The 17,472-nt window shown below is 43.2% G+C and overlaps 1 protein-coding gene across 2 annotated transcripts in view; it reads right to left on the bottom strand.

Annotated features, from left to right (window-relative positions):
* LOC138975883 (synaptic vesicle 2-related protein-like) overlaps positions 1-16,629 on the bottom strand; it is a 30,969-nt gene extending 14,340 nt beyond the window's left edge. The window contains exons 1-6 of one of the 2 annotated variants that reach the window (XM_070348657.1): positions 15,929-16,629; positions 9,000-9,268; positions 7,650-7,735; positions 5,471-5,569; positions 4,875-4,946; positions 4,138-4,262 (exon numbers count right to left, since the gene is read on the bottom strand). In XM_070348657.1, the coding sequence (XP_070204758.1) occupies positions 4,138-4,262; positions 4,875-4,946; positions 5,471-5,569; positions 7,650-7,735; positions 9,000-9,268; positions 15,929-16,173 (896 nt within the window). In that variant the 5' untranslated portion in view covers positions 16,174-16,629. Of the gene's footprint in view, positions 1-4,137; positions 4,263-4,874; positions 4,947-5,470; positions 5,570-7,649; positions 7,736-8,999; positions 9,269-12,499; positions 12,961-15,928 lie in introns of those variants that run through there. The other variant, XM_070348658.1, reaches the window with a different exon arrangement.
* Between the last annotated feature and the right edge of the window lie 843 nt (positions 16,630-17,472).

Here is a 17,472-nt window from a genome sequence, read left to right as displayed (position 1 = left end):
AATCCTCCACCACCCTATTCACACTGTCGCCAAAGCAGAAAGCCGGAACCATTAGGCTTGGTGGAACTCCTCTGAGAGAGGATGAAGAAGCAACGTACCTTGGTGTCACCTTTGATAGACGGCAGACCTGGAAACCACACATTGCACAGGCAGAGACGAAGGCCCGGCGCAAGCTAGCCATACTCAGGAAGCTGGCAGGTACCACCTGGGGAGCGAACGAGAAGATACTGAAGACAGTATACCAGGGAACAATCAGACCCCACCTCGAGTACGGCTCCACAGCGTGGTCAACCTCAGCCAAGACAAACCTGCAGACCCTTGACCGTGTGCAAAACCAGGCCCTCCGACTCATCACCGGTGCAATGAAATCCACGCCCATCAAGGAAATGGAGAAGCTTACCACCATCCAACCCCTCTGTCAGAGAAGAGAAGCCAAGACTATGGTACAGGCCGAGAAGCTCAAGTGCCTACCCGACCACCCCATGAAGCACAGACTGAGCAACCTCACCAAGAACCGGCTTAAACGGAGCAGTTTTGTACACGAGAGCAAGAGACTTTCTCGACAGTACAGGGAAGTCCTTCCACAGAACACTCTACCTCTGACTCAAGAAGAAGAGGAAACCCCCAAGGCAACAGAGAAACCAGGCATCCAGATCTGCACCAGTGTTCCACATGTTACCTCAGGAGAAGATCAGAATGACACAGCTCGACAGGCACTCACCTTAGCCCTGATCGACGAACAGTACCCAAAAGAGGCGTGGATCCATGTATACACCGATGGATCAGCAACTAACGCCGTGCTCAATGGAGGTGCAGGCATTCTCATCCAGTTCCCTGGGGGACATACAGCTACATCCAGCGTTGCCACTGGCAAACACTGCACAAACTATAAAGCAGAAGCAGAAGCTCTCATGCAGGCCGCCTCCTTCGTTCAGGACTCCGCAGACTCTTGCTACCAAGTTGTCTTCCTCTCGGACGCCCTTTCAGTCCTTCAGGCCCTAGAGAACGACAAACTCCCACAGCTGGCCAAAGCATTACAGATGGTCAGACAAACCAGAAGAGTTGTCCTCCAGTGGATACCAGCACACTGTGGGATACCAGGAAATGAAAGGGCAGATGAGCTGGCAAAAGAAGGAGCCGTGGAAGACCAACCTGAAAACAGTGTCAGCTTTAGTGAGCAGAAGACAATCATCAAGGCATTGATGAGGCCAAGGACAAACAGAGATGACTACCACACAATGTCCAGAGAGCAGCAAGTCAACCTCATCAGGCTGCGTACTGGCCACAACAGGCTCAATGCTCACATGAACCGAAAGTTCAAGCTGGCGCCATCACCAACCTGTGCCTGCGGTCAAGAGGACCAAACAGCGGAACACATCTTACAGCGATGTCCCTTACTAGATGAGGAACGAAAAGAAGTGTGGCCGTCACCAACTCCCTTGCAGACCAAACTATACGGCAGTCGACAGGAGTTGGAGAAAACGACAACATTTATCACCAGTGCTGGACTGATTGTGTAACCTCTGCGAACGCCAAGAAGAAGAAGAAGAAATTGATTTCAAAAATTTAATTTTGATCATAATTTTTAATTTTTGTAATTTTCAGAGCTTGTTTTTAATCCAAATAGAACATATTTATATGTTTTTGGAATCAGAAAATGATGAAGAATAAAATGAACGTAAATTTGGATCGTTTTATAAAAGAATTATTTTGTTTACAATTTTCAGATTTTTAATGACCAAAGTCATTAATTAATTTTTAAGCCACCAAGCTGAAATGCAATACCGAAGTCCGGCCTTCGTCGAAGATTGCTTGGCCAAAATTTCAATCAATTTGATTGAAAAATGAGGGTGTGACAGTGCCGCCTCAACTTTTACAAAAAGCCGGATATGACGTCATCAGACATTTATCGAAAAAATGAAAAAAACGTCCGGGGATATCATACCCAGGAACTCTCATGTCAAATTTCATAAAGATCGGTCCAGTAGTTTACTCTGAATCGCTCTACACACACACACGCACACACACACATACACACACATACACCATGACCCTCGTCTCGATTCCCCCTCTATGTTAAAACATTTAGTCAAAACTTGACTAAATGTAAAAACACCACTAAAATACGGAATAAGCAAAAATTATCTGAAGAAAAGAAAAGAAAAAAATAATTCAACATTTATGTTCATTCAAAAACACAGTTGAATGTACGCATGATACAAAAACATCAAAGTTCTCAATTCTACTTACACATCCTTTTCCTGAACAGATAGATATGGCCAAGAATCTGTCATGGCGTCGAAAGAAGGAAAGACCCGCTTGAATTATTTGGTAGGCTCCTGCTTCTAATAAACTTTTTTTTGCAAAGAACATTTTTGTGTTGGATGAAAGAGGATGAATGGACGAACGTTTTGGTATAACATGGTGGCAAATTTATGCCGTAAGCAATGAATAACAGACTTGTGATTCCAACCTTACCTAGTCATTCTGGAGAGAAAAGCGTTACGCGATTTTGGGTGCTTTCAGTTTTGTAAGAACTGTACTCCGAACACCTGCGCGACAGGTAAATCCTTCATACAAACCAGACAGGAAATGAATGCAGTGTTTAATGAGACCAAAAATGAGCTCGACGGAGCTGCCAACTTCGTTCATTTCGCTTGGAAAAGTGATGCGAGATGTACGTTATTATCCTTGTGTCAATTCGGTATCGGTCAGTCAAACGGTCGTACAGTTCGCGGTAAATGTAAGATGGCCGCCAAAGATCGATTTCGAGGTTCACAAAGTCTACTAAGTCTAAAAAAATATTTTAAAAATTCCTTGCAATGCATGTGATTTCTGAAAATCGACACGATTTATTGATTTTGTGTAAAGAAAAATTACTTTTAACCAAAATAAAACGTTCTCGTTTTGCCGAGATGTTGTGACGAGCGTGACCTAACTAGTCTCCCTTGGTCATTTGAATATGATCTATCAATGACAACAGGACTTTCACACCTACGTGCGAGATGGACGAGCCCAGCCTTTCGGTACCTCTGAGCTCGTTTATGTGCTTTTTATGGTGTAAAATAACTAACAAACAGGTTTGCCGGTGATTTTTGGGTCACATAGTCGTCTTTTTAAAATAAATGTTCTTTATAACAATTCAGAGCTAAAGTCTTTTTGTTCCTGTGTGCATATGCTGTAGTATGGCAGTATGTTTGGTCAGTAAGAAGTGAAAAACTGTGTACTTTGGTGTAAAGTAACATACTGACTGGAGCAGTTGTTTTTAAAAAGGCCACATTTCTTTCTGGATTCATATTTCACAGTAATCAATGTCATCCCTGCTTACAAGGGACTTCCACAGATGTGTTTGAACTGAAACTAACCAGAGAATTATAACGGCTTGTGGTGGAGTGAACTTTTGTTTTAATTAGATTGTACAGATTTATGCAGTGAAGCTGTTTTTATTTTGTTTGCATGATGCTGCCTGGAATACGACTCTGATTAGTCTTAAAAAAGAATATGGGTACTCCTTAAACCTAAAATACTCACTAGGCTCCGAAGAGATTAAACATGGGGTGAAGTTTACACATGTAAAGTGATTTTTGGTGTAAAGTAATATACGGCCACTAAACATCCTGGCAGGCACTGATTATAGACATCTGACTCGCCATGTTTGTGATAACAGTAGTACCGAACACAAGACTACATGACTGCTGAATTTTAATGGGAGAAATAACTCGGGGGAGATTCCATGATACTTATTGTATGTGTTTTGGTGTAAATGTAACATACATACCTTAAGTGCTCGAGGCCCTATACTGACCCCCCCAGGCGGCCCATACCAATAAAAACAGTTTTATTCTGCTAAAAACCAAATATCCTTCCTTACCCACAACAACATTAATAAGATAAAGCAAGTCTAAAAAATGGTGTTTGTGTACACACTTGGACACACTGACAGATTCCTGGCCATATATCAGTGGTCCCTGCGATGTCAGACCATCTCCCAATAAAGGACATCTTCTGCAGTCCTATTATTATTTTTGCCAAAATAAACCTGTCAAGAAGGCCACCTGCAAGCGAGGGACACTTTTAGCTGTTCCCAATGGTGTCCTTTCATCACAGGTACCACTGTACAGTACAATAAAACCTTACGCCTGCGGAGCTCCTCCAATGCCAACGCCGACGAGACCTCGGAGAATTAAAAGCCAGATGAAGCTGGGAGAAAATGCACTCAGGATGCCAAAGTAAAATGTCACCAGCGAACACATAATCAATTCCTGCAAAATGAAGTGAACACCTTCATTAGAAATAAACTTGTATCACAGACTAGGCAGCAAAATGAAAGTTTATAATTCTAAACATAGCACATAAAGGATAAACATTAGGAAGTGTGAAGATGATCTACTTTACAGAACAAATGTTTCATTTTCAGTACAGTGGAACCCCCCTTTTAAGACCCCCAAATTTAAGACTCCCACCCTTTTAGGATCCTTTCTCAGACATTTTGTTCATAACTTCTGTAAATTGACCTCCATTTTAAGACTCCCTCGTTTTTAAGACCTGATTTTTGTTGAGGTCCTAAAAGGGGGTTCCACTGTACAGCAAAACTAATTTATATATTCATTTGTCATAACAGTGTGTATTTTCAAAGCCCCTGCCCTCCCATCATTTAGTTATAAACAAAAGACAATCACAATGATATTCATAACATTGGTTCATGATATACATCTTTTTGCCAGAGCTCACAGCGGTCTACAATGCTTTATGTGCACATGTATGCAAACAAATGTATACCAAAAAAGACAGCATTAATCTGTACATACACAAAAAAAGTGTTGTTGCTAATATCTCTGTGTTTTAAATAATGTCCAAAAATAGAGTGCACTTACCGTTTTTCTACCGTACTTATCACATATACTGCCCCACAATCCTGAACTTGACATCATGCCGAAAAACACCACCTGGAAGACAGAAATGTGTGGAAGTAAGAAGTGATGCGTTACCAAAACATTTAATGTACACATAACTGACAGCAACTTGTATAAGCTACACTTGATACAGGGAAAGATCATGTTTTTTTTTATTGTTGACCAAAACATGACAATTTAAACAGATCGAGGCAGTCGTTGTTCTAAGAGACTGTGCTAGCTCTGATTTGTATACTTTCAAATGAAAAAGCGAGCAAACGGTGCAGAAAACAAAAAAATCGGAGCTAATTTCCACTGGGATTTCCGTCGTGTGCATGATTTCACTGGCACAGATCGCCAACCACAAGTGAAGACAAGCTGCTGACTAGTGATTGGCTGTACTCTTCCAGAATTCGTACAAATTTTACAAAGTTATTTCCAAACATCAAGCTATTTTGTAGAAATTTGTTAATCAAACTTACGCTCTAAATGCCATTGATGCAAAAGTGCCCCAAACATGTAAACAATGAACACTCAGACAAATGTCAAGACCGGATTCCCATTTGAAAGCCACTTACAGTAGTGATGAGCGCTTCCTGGAAACTAGTCAGCTGCCAGATGCAGTGTACAGCCGGAGACAGAATGGCCAGAATCATCATCTCCATGGCATCCGCCATCTGTCATCACAACAAGACACAAACTATCAAGTCTCTTTCACTTGCTGGAGGTTGATGTCGAATAAAGTTTGTTTGTTTGTTTGTTTGCTTAACGCCCAGCCGACCACGAAGGGCCATATCAGGGCGGTGCTGCTTTGACATATAACGTGCGCCACACACAAGACAGAAGTCGCAGCACAGGCTTCATGTCTCACCCAGTCACATTATTCTGATACCGGACCAACCAGTCCTAGCACTAACCCCATAATGCCAGACGCCAGGCGGAGCAGCCACTAGATTGCCAATTTTAAAGTCTTAGGTATGACCCGGCCGGGGTTCGAACCCACGACCTCCCGATCACGGGGCGGACGCCTTACCACTAGGCCAACCGTGCCGGTGTCGAATAAAGTAAATTACTAAAAACAATAACAAAACCACTAGTAACAACAACAATCACCATCTTGTTACATTTAGTCAAGTTTTGACTAAATGTTTTAACATAGAGGGGGAATCGAGACGAGGGTCGTGGTGTGTGTGTGTGTGTGTGTGTGTGTGTGTGTCTGTGCGTGTGTGTGTCTGTCTGTCTGTCTGTGCATGTGTAGAGCGATTCAGAGTAAACTACTGGACCGATCTTTATGAAATTTGACATGAGAGTTCCTGGGTATGATATCCCCGGACGTTTTTTTAATTTTTTCGATAAATACCTCTGATGACGTCATATCCGGCTTTTTGTAAAAGTTGAGGTGGCACTGTCAGACCCTCATTTTTCAATCAAATTGATTGAAATTTTGGCAAAGCAATCTTCGATGAAGGCCGGACTTTGGTATTGCATTTCAGCTTGGTGGCTTAAAAACTAATGAATGAGTTTGGTCATTAAAAATCGGAAACTTGTAATTAAAATTGTTTTTTTTATTAAACGATAAAAAAAATAATTTCATCTTATTCTTCGTCATTTTCTGATTCCAAAAACATATACGGTACATACTAGAATGAATACCCGCTTCGCCGGAAGAAGTAGAGCCAAATACCCGGCTTTGCCGGGAAGAAGTAGAGGAATACCCGGCTTCGCCGGGATGAAAGCGTTGTGGACAGTAACCTTCTAAAAATAGTAACGGGAATATCCGGCTTCGCCGGGATGAAAGCGTTGTGGACAGTGACCTTCTAAAAATAGTAATGGGAATATGGATTGACGCCACACGAAGGAAGGGAGATAAACGCAAAACACTGGAGAAGATAAGGAAGAGTTACTGGGAATGGATCTGGGAAGATGAACAGAAAAACCAAAATCGGTTCTGCGCTGCGCGCTGAGAGCACGTGTTGAAAATTCTCATCGACCAGGTTGTGTCCGGGGTCTACCTGAATATGCCCACCAAATTTGAAGCAGATCCATCGAGAACTTTGGCCGTGCATCGCGAACACACACACACACACACACACAGACTGACAGACACAAGTCGTATATATATATAGATGTTATATTTGGATTACAAACAAGCTCTGAAAATGAAAAATATGAAAATTAAAATTAATTTTCCGAAATCGATTTAAAAACAATTTCATCTTATTGTTGGTCCCCGATTCCAAAAACATATAGATATGATATGTTTGGATTAAAACCAAACTCAGTAAGCTAAAAAGAATAGACATACAGAAAAGCGTGTTATCCTGCTCAGCGCGACCACTACCGCACTATTCTGCATGGCTTGTCAATTTCACTGCCTTTGCTATGAGCGATGGACTGACGAAACTATGAGTATGTGGTCTTGGTGAAAAAAGCAGTGCGTTCAGTTTCATTCTGTAAGTTTGACAGCTTACGCGACTTGTTTTTCTTTTTTGGAGGGGGAGGGGGAGGGGGGTGTGGGGGAGGGGGGTGTGGGGGAGGGGAGGAGAGGGATGTTGAAGGGATTACTTACACATGCACGTGTGCACACTGTGACACACGCACACACACACAGACCACACACGTGCACACACACAGACCACACACACTCGCTCGCTCTCTCTCTGTCTGCCTCACATACACACAGTGAAACAGAGAAGAAGAAACACAAGAAAAAGAAGCAGCATACACAAATTAAGCGAAGCATTTAAAAACACTTACCCAGGCAAAGCCCGTGAGAACGGATAACTTGATCTGGAACTTGCCGAAGCCAATCTGATCAATAGCCTGCTCCACTGTGTACGTCTCTGGGGACACAGATACATGCATAGGCAATAGACACAGTGTCTTCCTTCTTCTGAGTAATCAAGCTGAAGTTGGTTCACACAATAAGTGAGAATGTGTGTGCGAGAGAGAGAGAGAGAGAGAGAGAGAGAGAGAGAGAGAGAGAGAGAGAGAGAGAGAGAGAGAGAGAGAGAGAGAGAGAGAGAGAGAGAGAGAGAGAGAGAGAGAGAGAGAGAGAGACTCAGAACTTTATTACAAAAGGATAAAGGTTTTAGGCAAAGCCTATTCTTCCAACCTGTCCTTTATACAACACATAAAGACAGACGGACATAAAAAATAAAAATTCAATAGAGAGAGAGAGAGAGAGAGAGAGAGAGAGAGAGAGAGAGAGAGAGAGAGAGAGAGAGAGAGAGAGAGACAATTGAAAATGACAATTCTTAGTTTTCGAGGTTAACAAGAATAAGCTTTTTTGCATCAGGTTCGAGCAAGAGAGAGAGAGAGAGAGAGAGAGAGAGAGAGAGAGAGAGAGAGAGAGAGAGAGAGAGAGAGAGAGAGAGAGAGAGAGAGAGAGAGAGACAGACAGACAGACAGACAGACAGACAGACAGACAGAGAATGTATGTGAGATGATTATGTTGGATGGGAAGACAGCTCGAGATGAAAGGGGGCGCAATCTGACATGAGCATACACTAAAACTTGATTAAGTGAATGAATTCATGTGAAATAAAAGGTAGAATCAGTATGAACATGAAGACTTTTTACTACATTACATTAGGTGCTTTTTATCGTACCACTTGAAAGCTAGCAAAACGTATCGGAACACGAGCTAATCATGACTTTGAGATAAGAAAACATGCTTACTCTAACACATGAGTGCACACGCATTCTCTAACACAATCCTCTCTCTCACTCCCTCACAGACCGACAGACAGACAGTCAGACAGACACACACACACACTGACACACATATACATGCTCCCTTTTAAGACGAGGGCCAGATGCCAAAAAACAAAACCCACCTACTCTTTTACCTTCTTAAAATAAAAAATAATCTTAACTTGTCTAACACACAAACACATTCTCTTTAATGCACACACAGATTCACACAGAAAGTCTATCACACACACACACACACACACACACACACACACACACACACACACACACACACAGTGACACACACACACACACACACACTCTCACACACACACACACACACACACACACACACACACACACACACACACACACACACACACACACAGTGACACACACACACACACACACCGTCACTGTCTGGGTTGCCGACTGAAGCCAGGTCGGTCATTTCAGCCCGGGGCGGTCGCTGGCGGTTGTTGGCGCTGGTGTTGGCGCTGGTGTACATGGGAGGGAAGGTGCGTCCGGCCTCACGGTGCATGTCCGTGATGTCCATCTCCACCTTGTCTTCCCCCTCCATCTCCTCGTAGGGGCTGTCCTTCCGAAACTTGACCAGTCGTGACAACATCTCGCGCCCTTTTCCTTTGCGTCTCTGCCACCCTTTTGTGCCCAGAAATTCCCTGCAAAATACAGAGGTATATTATGGGAAATCCCAGGAGCCCTATATACCTCAACACACATTGCTGAAAGTCGTGACATCATGTCTCACCACATCCTCTTCTTCTTCTTGTCGTTCGCTGATGGAGCCCGGCGCTGCACCTGCCTGGCGGGACTTCACATGGCGAGCACCATCGCGTGCATTTCGGACTGTCGACATTTCATTTTGCGATTTGCGTGGATCTGTGGTTGGTTAAGGTGCGCCTGTTGGCCCAGATCCTCCGACTTTAGCCCTTAGGTTTCTTTCAGGGTTAACCCTCCCTTAGTTCCTGGCTCAAAAACCTAACCCTGGGAACACATGGGGGATTTCTTACCGGGGGTCCCACCCCGGGGCTAGATCGAGCTTTTAATGCGGCTCTTACTCGCATGGTGTAACCGTCATTGGGCACGTAGGGCATTTATAGGATAGTCAGTGCCATCTGCCAACCCACCCCGTCCTGGTAGAGACACCGCTAGTTGGTCCGGGACTGCTTATTCTATATTAGCAGCTGGCCCCCATATCTGGGGGCCGTTCCCCTATCCGCCATCTGGGGACCTGCCGGGTTGAGGATAGTCGCCCCCCTACTGAATTGGAAGTAGTCTGTTCCCGGGTCTCACCACATCCAAAACTGAAACTCCTGGATGCCCTAAACTTGAGCTCATTAATTTGTGACAACATGTCCCTCCCCTTCTGCTTGCATCTCTGCCAAATTGCTTTTGTGTCCAGAAATTCTACACAAAATACGGAGGTTCTACGACTATATTATTTACATGTCCAAAACTAAATCTGAAAATCCTAGGAGCCTTAAACCAGAACATGCATTGTTAAAAGTTTTGAAACATAGTCAAACTGGAAATCAATGTGAGAACCTTTTCCCCCAAACAGGAAATTAACTTATTAAGAATAAACTGGAAAATTAGCACCCATGAAATATTGATGAATTCAATGTCCAAATTAAAAAAACTAAAACCGCTGTAGGGACTAATTCTTGTTATATTATGCATCCTATTGTCATTGGTATACCACTCATTTTAGCACAGCTAGAGGATTGCAGTTGGAGGGGGGGTTTGGTTTAACAGTCCTCTTGTGTTGCTTTGAGAATAAATAAAGCAACATAAGAGAGTGAACTGTGGTGTGAGGTGGGATTTGTTATGTGGCTGGATAAAGTTATAATTCTGAACTTTTGGATAAAACTAGAATTACGATCTGAACCAGTTGGAATTAGAATCAGCGCTGACATATGACCAAAGATTCCATATCGTTTCTTGGGCAATTCTCGCCGTGAGGAACTCTAGGATTTTGCAAGCGAAGGCAGGGATGCCTTAGGTTTGCTCGCTATGCGAGAAAAATGGCAGCCACGCAACTGCCAATCCGTTTGGCTGTCCATGGCATTCTGATAATCCTCGCTCCACGGCTATCGCCAGTTGTCTCTCTGACCGAACGCGAAAGTCCTACACGAATCTATCAAAAGAAGAATACAGAGTGATCTCCCATATGTTGTTCACGAGCAGTGTTCGCGAGATGAAAATGATTGCAGATTGGCTGACTTCGACAGTGATCTCCGTTCTGTTCTTCACAGTTATGATAAAGACATCGTTCTAAGGTCAAAATAAGTCGAAATTTTGGGACTGCTGCCGGAAGGAGACCGTAATATATGGTTGCATCACTGTCAACAAAATCGTCTGCTCCAGCGAGGGCCAAAACCAAACGGTTGATTATCACGTGACCCTTATGCCATATTTAGAGTTGTTTGCACAGTAAATACATCCGCGAAAAATAGCTCGCTTGAAACTGTCTAAAATAAAAATTCCTTTGTAATTTAAAAATTACAAAACACCATGAAAAATCATTATCGACGATCGCGAATCTGCTTACATCCATAACACATTACAAAAAGCTCTAAATATGTACAAAAATTGGTTTCCTTGCCAGACAAGGAAACTCAAGGCATCCTGTCAGGGAGAGAATGAGCCGAACTCATTTTGACCTGAGGTCAGGATGTGTCCATGGCTGTTTACCGACCAGTGCAGACGACCTTTTTGGTATCAACCAATGGTGTTTAATTCTTGTGTAGCTAACCATCAAACCGTTTCATACACACTCCCGCTTCCTAGATACGCGAGCGGCTAGCCGCAAGTATGTCTCGCTTTTAATAAACACTTGTCTGTTTTTTTTATTCTTCCAGTTGGTATATATCTATATATATATATACGACTAGTGTCTGTCTGTCTGTCTGTTCGCGATGCACGGTCAAAGTTCTCGGTGGATCTTTTTCAAATTTGGACACCGTATTCAGCTACACCCCGGACACAACCTCATCGATGAGATATTTCAACACGTGCTCTCAGCGCGCAGCGCTGTGCGCGCTGAACCGATTTTGTTTTTTTTTGTCGGGATCCACTACCAGTAACTCTTCCTTATCTTCTCCAGTGTTTTCAGCCGCGATTATCTCCCTTCCTCCGTGTGGCGTCAATCCATATTCCCGTTACTACGTTACTATTTTTAGAAGGTCACTGCACGTTATTATTTTTAGAAGGTCTCCAGTGTTTTGCACGTTTATCTCCTTTCCTTCGTGCGCGTACACCCGGCAAAGCCGGGTCCCAGGCGCAGCCTGGTATTCGGCCTTTCCTTCGTGCGCCGGCGAAGCCGGTGTACACCCGGTCCCAGGCGCAGCCTGGTATTCGGCTCTACTTCTTCCCGGCAAAGCCGGTACCCGGCGAAGCGGGTAATCATCTAGTATTTATATGTATGTCCACAGGGACCATTATTGCCACTGTTCAAAACTGATCTGTAAATGTCTCTGCTGAAGAGTTAATGGATTGCCATATCTTTTCTCAGTTTCTAGTACTCTGCAGGCAAACTTAGCAACAAAATAATTGAATAGTGCTGAAGAATTGGCAGCATAGGCTGGTGCTTCTTGCTAGCACCGATTGCACGGACAATAGAGCGCACAGTTTCACATTTACCACCAATTAGATCATCCTGTAATTCTATATTGTGGTTTGTCACCAGCTTTTCAAATCTACCTAGCAAACATTGTTTGTGCTAAGTCAATCTGCAGATAAACAAATGTCGCGAACTCCTTATCCATCGAGCATTGACACTGACACTGTGACAGTGACATGAGCCAGCCAGACTTTCAGCTGGTCTTTGCTCAAATAAAATCTATTGCAATTGCTATTGGTTAAAAAACAACGCCAGTTAGGTTCCAAACCTGTTTCGTGTGATCCCTGTTCACTGAAGCGCTACACACGCATGGTTGAACATAGAGAGCCAACGTGCATCATTTCATTTTCTGTGATCTTGAGGAAGCGAAGTAGCCAAGTTATGCTGATTTCTGGAAGAAGGGAAACTACTCGGGAAGAAATTTATGAGGCCCTGTCAGGGTGCCTGGCGTATTTAAAAACAAACAAACCAACAACTAAACAACTCCGAATAATGGCTATATGAAAAAAGAAAAACTTGGAAAAACAAGAAAAAAGAACAACAACAAAGAATTATGTATGTTCCCCCCTCTCTCTCTTTCTATAGTTTAACTTGCATTACCATTTTAGTATTGTATTTGCTTGTTTATTTACGGTTCGTTTGTACCAGTCTTTCTCTCCATGTAATTTGGTCTCCTTCTTTTTACCCATTCTCCCTCTTCCCATCTGTTTGCTTGTCTGTCTGCTTGTTACTCCTGCTCACCCCCCCCTCATCAGTATTTTTTACCATCAATTTCTTTGGAGTGTCTTAGATATGAGTGCGAGTAAGAGGACAGAAAACATGAATTGAGAGAGAAATCAAAAACTAGATAGACTGCTAACGTTCCAAATATCAGAATAAAAAAAAAGTTATTGGAACGTTTAGTTATGACAAAACAATACATTAAAATCATGTTACAGGTACATCGACCCAATGTTCTTCCAAGTGGGCAGACAGCTGGTCGGATAGCAACACTGTCTAAGCTCAGTTCATTACTAGTCCGCTGTCTGTCCATTCCAGCGTTTCTAATTTTGTCATAAATTAAACGTTAGAATAACTCAGTTTAACTTACCATTCTTGTTTTTTCAGTAAATTCTCTTTTTAAATCAGTGACTGTTCTGTTCATCCTTTTGTGTTCACTGCCTGCAATAATAGTCTTGCCAGTACTAGGCCTAAGCTAATTTCTATATTTGGTCGGTTGTGAAAAAACAGACATTTTTGATGGAATATGCTGATAATCAAACATTCTGTGTAGGCTACCACTAAAGAGTCATGACTTTAGAGTTAGATTGCGGAACGTTACTCTTGCTTCTCAACTGTTATAAAGACTGCAAATTGATCAAAGAGATAGCGATAATACATTCAAGGAGATCGTCTGGTTGGTAGGTGTCTTGTATGAAAGAAAACAAAGAAAATGGCGCCGGAGTTGTTCTTACATCTTGTTTTGTTGTATCCGTATGTATGTACGTGTTTATTTTTTTTATGACAATTAGTGTAGAAGTATGTGAGCATGCAAGTATGCTACTTATTCTCTTCCCGTGTCGGTCGCTTTGTTGGACTGTCCATTTCAAAACTTACTTGTGCACATCTGCTGTCTCTAGTAATCTTATTCTGGTAGCAGAAGCTTTTGTTGTTTTGTATCTTAATAGTGATATGTTGTTGTCAATTTAAACATCTACTGGGCGGGAGAGAGAGAGAGAGAGAGAGAGAGAGAGAGAGAGAGAGAGAGAGAGAGATAGATAGATAGACAGAGGCGGACAGACAGATAAAGAGAGAGACAGACAGAAAGATATCAGATGAATATTGATGTAACCTACCCCAAAAAAACAAAATTATTGGGTTTCTCATTGTTTGAATGCATTCCCATTTTTACGGCGCTCTCTTTGATGTTTTAATTAAATCAACTTATTTATTTGCTTGTACAAGTAACACACACACACACACACACACACACACACACACACACTCTCTCTCTCTCTCTCTCTCTCTCTCTCTCTCTCTTTCCCTCTCCCTCCCTTTCCCTATCTCTACGTACCCAAATCGATCATTTATTTGTTGGCGTATCTATCTATATCTATATTCGGCTTGTGTGTGTGTGTCTGTCTGTCTGTGTGTTCACGATTCACGGCCAAAGTTCTCGATGGATCTGCTTCAAATTTAGTGGGCATATTCAGGTAGACCCCGGACACAATCGTGGAAAATTTAAACACGTGCGTGCTCTCAGCGCGCAGCGCTGAACCGATATTGGTTTTTCTGTACATCCATTCCCAGTAACTCTTCCTATCTTCTCCAGTGTTTTGCGCGTTTATCTCGGCCATTCCTTCGTACGGTGCGCCGGCGAAGCCGTCGTACACCCGGCAAAGCCGGGTCCCCGGCGAAATCGGGTATTCGGCTCTACTTCTTCCCGGCGAAGCCGTACCCGGCGAAGCGGGTATTCATATAGTTTCTTCCTAACGCAGCGGATAGGCATCTCCACAAAAGTATAATGATGTGTTTACAACGCAAGGTAGCAGGTTGTTTTACGGATATTGGGCATGTGTGAATATCGTCGAATGCAATGAGCAGAGTTCACTAGTTGACCGCGGCGACGAGTAGTTTTGTTTTTATGCGCTTGTGCTCTACAACGTAGGCCAGGGTTTAAAATAAAAACTGTTTCGCATCTATTGGGTCATATCGTCGATTAGAGAAATAAAAAAAATACACAAATAAAGTGACAAAAGTCATTACTTCCTTTTGCGTAGGGTTTTGGAGGAACGGTAAGGGGCAAGGGATAGAGGGTAAGTAGGGGGCAAGGGATAGAGGGTAAGTAGGGGGTAAGGGATAGAGGGTAAGTAGGGGTAAGGGATAGAGGGTAAGTAGGGGGTAAGGGATAGAGGGTAAGTAGGGGGTAAGGGATAGAGGGTAAGTAGGGGGTAAGGGATAGAGGGTAAGTAGGGGGTAAGGGATAGAGGGTAAGTAGGGGGCAAGGGATAGAGGGTAAGTAGGGGGTAAGGGATAGAGGATAAGTAGGAAGAATTATGGGATAGGGGGAGGGGGATAGGGTGTAGTATAGGGGGAGTAAGATACTAGGGGGAGGGGGTAGGATAGGGGGAGGGGAGGGGGTTGGAGGAAACGGATAGCATAGCTAGGACATGAGAGGGGTAGAATAGACTGAGGGAGGGGGGTGGGAGGGGGATAAGATAGGGGGGAGGTAGAGAGGGGGTATAGTTCGGTCAGGCGGGGGGGGGGGGGGGGGGGACTGACGGGAAAAGAATGGAATAGGCTTCAAGGAAGGTAGAGGAATGGGGGTAGAAGAGGGGTAAAGGATAGGGCCGGGGAGGGTTGAGATACGGTTTTGTATTACAGCTAGCCTATATATGAAGCTCAACAATTAATAATTCAGATTTTGTATTTTAAACATTTTCTAAAGAACGGGTCTCCGCTTCCTCGCATATGGGTCAGGTCCCTCTTCAGTCTCCACACGGAGGCAAAATGTCATGTAGTCCTTGATAATGAACATGAACAGGATCTGAGATTTTTCCGTTTCAAGACATTTTCAAGTTCTTTTTTTGCTCATACACCGTGACCGAATGACTAAGAAAGTTGGTCCACTGAGGGAGAAAACGTTCAGATCGCTACACCGGTCTCAGATGCTGTAGACGATGGCGTGCAATGGTTGTCCTTATATTATTATACTTACACGCGTGTTGTAGCCTCGTCGCCGCGACTGCCACAGCTGTTGGTGCCGCCTTGCGAGCTATCACCAATGGAAACTTGCGCAGGGTCATCGAAGGCGGGGTTTGAAAGCGCGTAGGAGCTCCGCCATTGGCTGTTGAAACCCGTGCTGTTTCCCGATTGGTCAGGTACATGGATCTCAAGTTTACATACGATTTCCAACGGATTATCCCGTTGGTGGATATCAGCGATGTCAGCTGAAGAATTCATGGCCGTCGTCTGTAGATTGCTCTTATTTAGTTTTACAACACAGCATCAAGATCCACACGGACGCGAAGCGAGTTAAGGAATATTTGGACAGAGCTCATGAAGTTCGCTAAGGGAAAACTGAAGCGATTCACATCAGTCGAAGGCAAGGAAACAAGGAAGGAGATGGGATGAAAGTCGTTGGTCCATTTCAATGTTTCTTATTCGCTCAGGTAGCGTGCATAACTGTCGCTTGTCATTGTTGTCTATAGATAGTCGGAGCAGTGTGCGTCCTTTTGTTTCTTCCATTGTGTCAACATTAGCGGCCCTGCTTCACATGGTTATGATTCATGAAGGAATAGTTCGACAAAGGGAAGGTGACTGATATGACAGAAAATCACTTCACTATTCACAAGACTAAGAAACATGTGATGGTAGACGGGATGAAGTCACAGGTCTCCTCGGCGGCACTCGGCTACATGGTACCTTTTTTTCTGGTTTGTGAGCCAGGTTACAAACAGTCGTTTTAACTATTGTCAATTACTTTATGTAGCATTGCTGTACATGTAGACCACAATTGAATAAGCCAAGCTGACTCAATTCATGCATGGTTCCAATGGTACTGTAAATGCTAAAATGGCAGGGTTACGGTTATTGGGCGCAGCAGCCAGAAGTGGTACATTGATACTTGAGTAGTGTCACCTGCAACACATATCAAAAACAAAATGCAGTTAACATAATGTACATCTACATAGAACAAACAATTGCAGTATTGTTACATTTGTACAATTAATGTGATAGTTGGATCCGTAGTAAAGCGCACGTATTCACAGATGCATTTTTTTCTCCAAAAAATACGAGCAAACTCCGACATCATAGCTACGCTTCCCCTAACTCCTGGAAACCTTTTCTTCAATGGCAATATCCATTGTTTAGCTTTTCCTCTCTCAGTATAATTTGCATTCTGAGAAGTGTTTTTGTACGTGTGTTACTTTGCACACACACATTACACCCACAGACACACATAGCCACATAGCCACATATCCACACACACACACACACCGTCACACACACACACACACACACACACACACACACAGGCAGACAGAAACACACACACACACACACTGAGACACACTCACATATGCACGCACGCACGCACTCTTCCACACATACAAACACATGTATATATATATATCCCATGACCTCCCTTCTTTGTCTCTGTTACTTCAGTATGGGTATATATGTTGTATTTTTATAGCTCAATAAATACATCATGGACTCCAAAAAATATATGATAGTGCAGATTCCGATTTGGGCAAA

This window comes from Littorina saxatilis, linkage group LG9 (assembly GCF_037325665.1).
Source record: "Littorina saxatilis isolate snail1 linkage group LG9, US_GU_Lsax_2.0, whole genome shotgun sequence".
Taxonomy (NCBI): Eukaryota; Metazoa; Mollusca; class Gastropoda; order Littorinimorpha; family Littorinidae; genus Littorina; species Littorina saxatilis.
This window is presented reverse-complemented; position numbering and strand designations above follow the sequence as displayed.